The following is a 10,576-nucleotide window of genomic DNA, read 5'->3' as shown; positions in this document are numbered from 1 at the left end:
GGCTACCTTCATCATCAATGCTAAAACACGCACTTGGCTTTAGTACAGTGTATATGTAAAGTCAATCCACCTTTACTGAAATTGAAGGTTGTTATAAAATAAGTGCAAAAAGGGAAGGAAACAGCGCAAACAATTTATACAGTTAAAACCTAATTTAATATGCTGAATAAATAATATAAATATAAATATATATATATATACACTTTGTCAATTGACAGCAAGCTTGGGGATAAATAAAAGTTAAATTCTGTACTTTGTATCTGCTGTGCAATACCTTGAGACCGTGTTCCTTAACTAAAGCAGATATTTCACAATAATAAGCAGGTGAATGCGTTGGTATCCATTGTAAATAGGGTTACCAGCTTTGTGTTCCTGATTGTTGGATCCGCAGCGATGGTTCCTAATGGCAACAGGACTCCATGCAATAATAGCGGTATCCTTGGTCCACAATGCGGCTAGATGTAGCTTGTAAGCATGAACCGGGTCAATCAATGTCTGGCAGAGGTTCTACACGCTCCTGCCAATTGGAGCAAAGGTCACACAGGTCTCTTTAGGTGCAGCATTTGTAGTCTCTACTGACGTGTTTTGCTGCTCCAGGCAGCTTTGTCAAAGGTGTATGTGGACTGTCCTGATCCCCTTTATATATGGTATAAATAACCATGCCCTCATCCCATTGGATATTTGCTAATAAATCAATTAGCTTAATATACAATACAGTCCTTTATACAATAATCTTGAAACAAAGAGGAGGTAAAGATATAAATAGGAGCTATTAGAACCGGTTGGATAGTGCCAAAAGAGTTTTATTTTTCAACTTAATTCATAATTGATCCCGGTCACGTGATCGGGGTTTCATGATTGTGAATACACAATAGCATCTCATTGAGTCTATTGGTTGGTATTGTTTACTTGCTCTTTCCATGTGACGTGATGTCTAACTCATGACCGCCTGTCAGCCTATAAAGTGCAGAACAGGGCGATCATGTGATCACACCCGGTCACATGTCCGGATGTGCACCCGGATCACCACCAGGCTCACAGCGATGATGCCAAGGCCAGGGCCGATTACTCACCTGGTCACGTGATCGGATTTCAACCCACTCTCAGCAATGACGACATAGATTGGGCCGGACATGTTCCCGGCCACGTGAGTGGAATTCAACCACGTAGGTACCAAGTAAAGGATTATTGGTCCATCGGAATAGAGGATGCTGAATATTCACAACATTAGCAGTGTCGGCAGTTTTGCCCTTAACCCTAATAAAGTCCTATTATACAATCAACTAACTGTATACTATATATCGTTTTTGTAGATCTATATTGAAATTGTTAAGAGAAAATTGTATAACAAAATGATGCATAAATTGGTAAGTATATAGATTGATGCAGTATACAATTTTTCTTTACACTCACAAATATCTTGATAACGATGGTATTTCAAAACTCTTAACTTTCTTAATTAAAATATAGAAGAGAGAAAAGGAAAACATTTATAAGTATAGTATATTTGGAAGGATCAAACTTCAAAAAACACAAGGGTCCCCTATATCACACATTCACAGAACCCAGGGGTTCTCTGAAGGATTAAACTTCAGAAAACACAGGGGTCGCCTATATCACACATTTACAGAACCCAATAGCTATATGGGACATGTCTGTGAACTGATTGTGAGAGGATGAGCCCTATATAACTGAATTAAGTTCCAACGCTTCATTAAGACCCTGGTGATGAAGGGTATTTAACTGAAAAGTCCAGAATATTTCCTGCCTGCAAATTCTATTGAAACGGTCGCCACCACGATGTGTTAATGGAATATGTTCTAAGCCGATTACTTTCAAGGATCTCGGATCTCCTTCATGGTACACGGAGAAATGTCTGGGTACACTATGATTTTGTACTTTCTTTAAAATATTTCTCCGGTGTTCCATGAGGCGAATCTTGAGGGGTCTAGTTGTTCTCCCTATATATTTCAAATTGCACCCACAAATTGGAAAATACACCACCCAACTTGTGTCACAGTTGATAAAAGAGAAAATTTTCTGTTCTTTCTCTGAAATAGACTGAGGCAAACTTATTGTTTTGTTAATAACATGTTGACATGTTGTACATATCCCACATTTAAAGAAACCCAATTGTTTGTTTGGCCACCATGTGTTCTGTATTTTGTTCTCTGACTTTTCAATTGATTTTTACGAAGCTGTGGGCAAGTATGGTTTTCAAGGACCTATTCTTCCTAAAAATAAAATTTGAATCTGATGGAATCAAGTTTTTAAGAACTGGATCAGACTTCAAAATATTGTAGTTATTCCTCACAATTTGTTTAATTTCTTTCGAACGATTGTTGAATTTAGATATGAATGCAAATTCTTTTGTGTCAGAATCCTCAAGAACCTTTGTTTTTTATTTTAACATTTGGGCTCTCTCCATAGTTGTAACTTGTTCAAGGGTATTTTTTAATAAATGTTTAGGATAGCCCCTGGTTTCAAATGCTGAAAGCATACTGCCTGCCTGACTGTTAAACATATGTACCGTGGAACAATTCCTCTTTAGACGCATCAGTTGACCTTTGGGTATATTTGATTTCCAAGGTAAGTAATGTGCACTCTTGAAATGCAAGTAGGCATTGCTGCCTACTTCATTAACATAATTATATGTTTCAATTTGATTATTAATTAGATCAAGGGGCACATACAAGAAGTTAATTCAGGAAGAATGAAAAGTATGTGAAAAAACTAAATTATATGTGTTGGTGTTGAGAGAATTAACAAAATTTGTGCCAGTTGATAGATCCCCATTCAAATAATAAATAGTTTGTCTATGTAGCGGCCATAGAAGACCAGGCGGTCGCTGAGCCCGCCACCCCAAATATGTCAGTCTTCGACCTGTACCATATAGAGGTTGGCATAGCTCGGTGCAGATCTGGTCCCCATGGTTGTCCCTATGACTTGAAGGTAAAAAGTGTCCAAAAAGAGAAAAAAATTGTGTTGAAGAATACAAAGAACAGAATGTAAGAGAAATTTCCCGTGTCTCTCTGTGAGGTCACCATCATTACTAACTTACTAAGTAGATCTTGAATAACTTGTACACCCAATGAATACGGGATGTTAGAGTATAAACTCTGAACATCTAATGTGAGAAATTAATAGGATGGTTTCCATACCACTTGCTGGATAAGCTGTAGAAAATGGGTGGTGTCCCGTATAAGGGACCTCAACAGAGAGACACGTGGCTGAAGGAAGCTATCTATATAAGCTGAGAGGTTAGAGAGTTGACACCTAAAATAACAGGACGTCCCGGGGGTGAAGTGAGGGACTTGTGAATTTTGGGTAAGTGATAATAGATGGGAATAGTATGAAAATAAGGAAACAAAAACCAAAACTCGTCGTTGGATATGACCCCATCTGACATTGCATCTAATAATAGAGTTCTCAGTTCCATGGAAAATAGGTTAGACGGATCTGAAGTTAATTTCTCAAAGAATTTGACATCGTTTAACTGTCTGTGTGCTTCTTTGATATATTCTGACCTGTCCTGAAGGACTAGTCCTCCCCCTTTATCCACTTCCCTAATTCTTATGGATGTATCTTTTGTTAGTTTAGTTAGAGCTCTTTTTTCTTGTTAACTAAGATTACTGAAGATTTTACATATATTTTCACTACACAGATTTTTAAAATTATCTAGAGTAACCTTATAAAAGCACTCTATACTGTTGCTTTTTTATTTAATGGGGGAAAAAATCTGATTTCAATTTCAAGGTTATTCTATTAACATCGAATATCTTACAAACTGCAGGTGAGCCTGTTTCAGAAGAACTTTCTTTTTGAAGCTCTTGCAAAATGTCAATGATTGGCTCATCTGTAGAGTCAAGGATGATGGGGGAAACCTCAGAAGTATCAATCTTTTTGTTGGCAAAGTATCTTTTTCTGCAAATCATTCTAATAAATCTGTTCAGATCGACAAACAGATCAAATGAGTTTGGATCTGCAGTAGGAGAGAATTTTAGACCTTTAATAAAAAGAGACATCTCATTTGTCCTCAAGTTCTTACTGGAAAGAATGAAAATTCCTATCTGATATGGTTTGAGTTGGGATCTCTTTAGTTTCTTACGTTTCTCCTTTTTGCCCCCCCCCCCCCTTTCTCCCTCTGAGCTGATGTTTCTGCTTCATTTTGGTGTATATGGGGGTTCTTCCTCTGCATAAGTGCTGTCTTTCTGAAATCTGTTTTGTTTCTGCCCTAAAAAAAAGCCTCCCCCGAGAGGGCTCCCTGGTTGTCATGATCCGGTCTGGCATGGGTTTTAGGTCATGCCCCTAGATCATCACATCTATTTTTTGTAAGGGATTAGTAATGTTCTTCCATTTAATTCAAACTCCCCCCATGATTTTACATGTGTGGTCGCCAATCAGAGTGGACCCTCTGTCTTGGCGACCATCTCCTGGAATCTACTGTATGGGTGTTATTGCCCCATGTGTTCCTTGATCTATTAAAATAGTTTTTTGGATGTCTATAGTCTTGTTTAGTGTTTATAATATCTTTGTGATTGTATGAACGAACTACCCCCCTAATGTAGTCCTCCAAATCTTTCTTATATTTTTTACACTTGGTATCAGTGATAAATTGTTCAAATTTCTGAATTTTATCAGTTAAAATTTGATCTCTTTCTTTAAATTCCTGATCCAATTTGTGAGTTTCCAATTTTATTTTGAGCTCATCTATTTCTGAAACCAAAGACTGGACCTTTTCACTTCTATATTTAATAATAAGCTCAATTAATGAGAATGAACATGTGGCTTCAACACATTGTTATAAAATAAGGCCTGAAATCAAGATAAATCATGTCATACTTATTCTACATTTAGTATGACCTCGAAATCAACATAATTCAAGTAAAAAACCAATAGACATTTTATAGGAAAAATAGGGGAAAATAAAGAAAAGTAAAATTAAAATAAAACTTCCAATAATACCCCTTTACACAGAAAGTCAATTTACCAGGTGAAGAAGATCTACCTGGTAATTTGCTGATAAACCTGGGTCCTTTTTCTCTGTGGAAGGGTCAACCCAGGTAGAAATTCCCGGGATTGCGTCCCAGGAATTTACTAGGGTCGGAGACCCGGGAATTTCTACCCATATTGAGCCTTTCACACAACCGAAATACCCGTGTTGATTCGCAAATTACCGGGTAGAAATTCTTGAGCTGGTAATTTGCTTGTCTGTGTGAAAGGGGGGCATGCAGGAACCGGCAAAACAACACGGCACTCAAATGGCAGGTAAAAGCCGGGATATTCAGACATTTCTGGTTGTGTAAGTCTGATGTCGACATCAGAGCTCTGAGCCAGTGGGCTTCAAACCATGAAATGACCAGCATAGTCGCCAAACTTAAAGCACATCAAGCTGGTTTGGGATGAACTGGGCAGTAGGGTGCAATACATTTGTGGAAACTTCAGCAAGTGCATTTTAATGTCATTATTCACCATTCTTCCATTCTTTACCACCAGGTATCAGATGGATTTAATGGATGACTCAAACCAAACTTTTCCAGACAGGTTCATCTTACTTGGGTTAACTAATGTTCCTTACCTCCAGAATATCTATTTTCTTGTGTTCTTGTTGATGTATATTATAACATTATTGGGAAACTTTCTACTGATCATTGTAGTGTGGACCAACCCCAAACTACACAGTCCTATGTACTTCTTCCTGAGTAACCTCTCTATTATTGACGTAAGTATCACCTCTTCCATTGCACCCATAATCCTAATAAACATCCTATCCAAGGACAGGAGTATTTCCCTATTAGGATGTGCAGCTCAGATATTCTTCTCTTTATCATTAGAAGGAACAGAATGTATAATACTGACAGTCATGGCCTACGATAGATTTGCTGCCATCTGTAAACCATTGTACTACAACAACATCATGAACACGAAATTGTGCTTGTATTTAGCTGCCGGATCATGGAGTGTGGGCTTCATCAACGCCTTCATTCATGTGGCCCTCACATTCCAACTGCCATTCTGCAGGTCCCATCATGTCAATCACTTCTTCTGTGAGATACCTCCATTCTTGCGATTGTCCTGCAGAGATACACAGCTCAATCAGATAGCAGTGTATATCTCAGCAGGGTCTATTGTGTTTTGTTCTTTCTTCTTGACTCTCATTTCATACGTCCATATTATCTCCTCCATCTTGAAGATCCGTTACTCCCAAGGGAGGTCTACAGCTTTCTTCACCTGTGCCTCCCACCTTAATGTTGTCACCCTCTACTATGGGGCCATTCTGTTCATGTATGCACGACCCAGCTCAGCTTACGCTAATGGAACAGACAAAATTGTGTCTATTCTCTATACAACAGTGACTCCAATGTTGAACCCCTTCATATACAGCGTGAGGAATAAGGATGTAAAAGACACCATAATCAATCATCTGAGTAGGCGATAAAATCTATGAAATATATTCCTGATTTGAAATTATCTCCATACATAACTTTGGGGATCTATGTACTAAGCCTTGGAGAGAGATAAAGTGGTCGGAAATAAAGTATCAGTCAATCAGTTCCTAACTGCAAGCCAAGGGTTGCATGTTTGTATTCAAGCGGTAGTTAAGAGACGATGACAGTGGAAGTTTTAATACAAACCCTGGCAGCTCCGACATTGGCATATTCTCAGACAGCATTTGCGCAAATCTCTCAACCAGGCACCAATAATATGAGACAAATATGCATTATTCCTTTTTTAATGCAGATTAATTTTTTCTCTTTGATGACATGCAGTTTATGACCTCTACAAATATGGAGTGATAAAGAGAAAAAGAAAAACAGATATAAGTATTTTTCTTAATTTCCTACAAGGCACAAGTTATATTTGTTCTTCGTGATGTATACAGTATTTTCACATTGTGACCAACAGGATAAATATCAAACCAAAAATAATGACCACCATGTAACCTCTCTGATTTGAGGCCTGATTCAGCGGTGGACGTAGTGTCACAGTTGATCAATTATTTGCTACTGAACATGTGTCAAAATTCCTGAGAACCCTTACAGTACCTGGATACCACTGAGTGTACATAGAGATTGCTGCTGAGTCACTTGCATTAGAGTTGGTGTTCCTGAGAGTCATTGGTGCACATGAAGTTGCGCCAATGGTGGCATGTTCAGAATCCCCAATGCAGTTGCACTGTACACGGACACTGAAAGTGGGGATCTCAGTGCTAGTACTGTCCATCATATCCTGATGCACAAGGGGAAGGCAGATAATAGCAATTGCTAATTAACGCAGCTATTAATCAGTAAAAAAATGCCTAGAGTGATTGGAACTGTGTCCACCTCTGTATCAAGCCCGTTGACACTTGAAACTCAACCTCCTAAATAAACTCTCTTGGTGCCAAAAATATGTTCATATGAATTTTATGAGCATTTATTTTTTTATGGTTCATCAACTTACAATTGGGGAAGGGGGGGGGGGGGCAAGACAGTATTGTCAGGGAGACAAGCACTTTCTACTTCATTTAATGCTGCCCATACACCGAAAGATTTATTGTCAGATCTGGACGGTTGGAATGAAAACCTGGTAATGGATGAGCAGAAATTACAGTTGGCCATTTGCTCCTAAATGCCGTAAAACTGACAAAAATTAATGTGAATTTCACCAATTTGTCTGATTGACCATTTTTGTCTGTTTTCCAGAGTTTGGAAGCAAATGTTCAATTGTCATTTACTCTCATCCAGACCTGACAATAAATCTATAGGTGTATGGCCAGCTTAAGACTCACACAGCAATCAATGGTGACGCCTCATACCGTTCAATAGTTTCTTCAAAGAATTGTGACAACAATATTAATTCTCAATGATTGTGGATGACATACACCTCCACACATCTCTTCCCAAATTATTCTCAATTATTGATAACTATGGAATGCTCTCTGGATATACAAATATAACTGTGTGAAGTCAGAGGTACTCCTACTGCACATACCCCAGTGGGCTATCAAGGTAAGTCTAATCATAGGCTTCATCAGGAATCTACCTGGTGAGCCAATGGCCCAGGGGGCTGCCTGGATCAGTTTGATTAATATATAAATGTATATGTTTTATGCTTTGCACCCTGGACAGGTGAGCTCAGAGAAGTCCATTCATGGTGGTGTATACTCTGGTATATATGCGGCTTGCCCCCCTAGGTATACTTCATGGTTGGCTGGCTCCATTTAAGAGACAAGCCACTTCATTGCATAAGCCATGCCAACATCCTACTTCTGCAGGCTGGACGGAGTGAATGAAGTTCCTGCAAAACACGTTGCGGTTTTTAAAGTCCCTTTTTCATTTTATACATTCCTTTCTCCATACCCTCTTCCAATTTATTTTCCACTATTTATGTTTTTTTACCTGCTTGTATATATTCTTAGTAACCATTATTTTTTATTCTGTAAATCCAGTCAGAATTAATTTATTTAATTTAATAAAATAAATAATTATTTTTACAGAACATTTTGCGCAGTAAGCATATTATTTAATGTTATATATTTCATATATATTTTTATAATATAGAATTTGTTACTCTGCTGTATCCAGCTCATCACTTTATTCCATATTATATTATATACCAACAGACCAAAAATTAAATGCCCAAGGCTCAGAAACATACTGTACGCCATCAAGGTGAGTGCAACTGATTTGTATCCATTGGAAAGATTGTATGTGCAGATGTCACCAGCCTCATCTATCCTGTGGTGCGTACGCACGGGCATATGCATCGCGGATAGCGCGAACACTCCACACTGCGAGTGATCGCAGCGTGTATTCGCACCATAGGAATACATTGTGTGCTGCGATGCGTACATCTGGATTTCCTACTGGTGCACAGTATGTGGGACCTTCTTTCTTTCTGGGCCATCTGAGATAAAAGTGGACCTGATGAAACTAAGCTGATGATGGCAAACACCTTAGGACATAGGTCTTCAACCTGCTAGCCCTCACGCTGGTATGGAACTGCACATCCCAACATGTTTGGATGTTTCCAAGTATGGCCTCCTGTGTAAACGATTAAGAGTCTCAGTTTCCACCAAGTTTTGCAATATACCTGTGACACTTTCATAAAACTCCCCTAAAGACAGACCATGCACCTGAATAACCACCTCCAAGTCACCACCCCTGAATGCCCAACATATTTCCATTCATTTCTGAGATGCTGTGTCTCAATCAGTCCTCCGACTGTGTACACTAACACATAATGGCATTTCAGCGACTCAGAATCAGCCCTGATATTCCTTTTCTGTTCCTACTGGGTTCTCGGATTTAAATAAACAACTGAGACTAGATCCCACTTTATTGCACGTGCAACCACCATAGGACAACTGTGTTATATTGTCCGGTACACACACACACCACCAAAAGAGGGATAGTACAATATGTCACCATAATTAACCTCCCATTATCCTCAAATGGTGTACACTATATATATTATTTTCCACAAATGTTCTGTAAGCAGAAGCACCCAGGGCCGGCTCTACCATTAGGCAGCTTTAGGCGGCAGCCTAGGGGCACCGGCTCCTGGAGGGCGCCACTAAATTCATCTAGCAAAAAACTGAAGGATGACTCTGTGTGCGGCCTCCTCCTTACACTGCGCTGGCTGCTGCTGCAGGTCTAATCAGGTGCAGCCGTCGCTATCAGGCTGTACCACAGAGTGCCTCAGCGCTTCCTCCGTGCTAACAAGTGTAACATCATGTCATATGAAGGCACATAGGAGGCGGATGTAACTATGGCTCTCCCAAGGGGCGCCCCCACAGCCACTCCTCATAGTCCTGATGCGGGCCCCTGGATCCCAACTCTCCAGCAGCAAGCAGCACCTGACTACATGTCTGCACCTGCAGCGTCGCTGTAATGCTGCTGCCGCCTGTAAGAGGAGTTATACCAATTATGAGGGAAAACAACGAAACAACTACAGGTTGAGTATCCCTTATCCAAAATGCTTGGGACCAGAGGTATTTTGGATATGGGATTATTCCGTATTTTGGAATAATTGCATACCATAATGAGATATCATGGAGATGGGACCTAAGTCTAAGCACAGAATGCATTTATGTTACATATACACCTTATATACACAGCCTGAAGGTCATTTTAGCCAATATTTTTTATAACTTTGTGCATTAAACAAAGTGTGTGTACATTCACACAATTCATTTATGTTTCATATACACCTTATACACACAGCCTGAAGGTCATTTAATACAATACTTTTAATAACTTTGTGTATTAAACAAAGTTTGTGTACATTGAGCCATTAAAAAACAAAGGTTTCACTATCTCACTCTCACTCAAAAAAGTTTGTATTTCGGAATATTCCGTATTTCGGAATATTTGGATATGGGATACTCAACCTGTATTACGTAAGTAACCCATGGGGGTTTCTGCAGGACCACAGGCAGTACACATATTACAGCCTGGTGGGTGGGTTGATCTTGTAAACAGCATAATAGGGAAACACAGGCACTGGGGTACAATACAGTACATATGGAGGAGGAGGGGTCAGTAATTAACTTACAGAGGGGGGATGGAACACAATAAGGAGCATACATATA

General features: G+C 39.3%; 1 protein-coding gene across 1 annotated transcript; it reads left to right on the top strand.

Annotated features, from left to right (window-relative positions):
* Positions 1-5,512: 5,512 nt before the first annotated feature.
* Positions 5,513-6,439, top strand: LOC134981309 (olfactory receptor 5V1-like). Its single transcript, XM_063948652.1, has one exon. It carries the CDS (start codon positions 5,513-5,515, stop codon positions 6,437-6,439), a length of 927 nt encoding a protein of 308 aa, XP_063804722.1.
* The last annotated feature ends 4,137 nt before the right edge of the window (positions 6,440-10,576 follow it).

The sequence above is a fragment of the Pseudophryne corroboree genome, chromosome 12, assembly GCF_028390025.1.
Source record: "Pseudophryne corroboree isolate aPseCor3 chromosome 12, aPseCor3.hap2, whole genome shotgun sequence".
Lineage (NCBI taxonomy): Eukaryota > Metazoa > Chordata > Amphibia > Anura > Myobatrachidae > Pseudophryne > Pseudophryne corroboree.
This window is presented reverse-complemented; position numbering and strand designations above follow the sequence as displayed.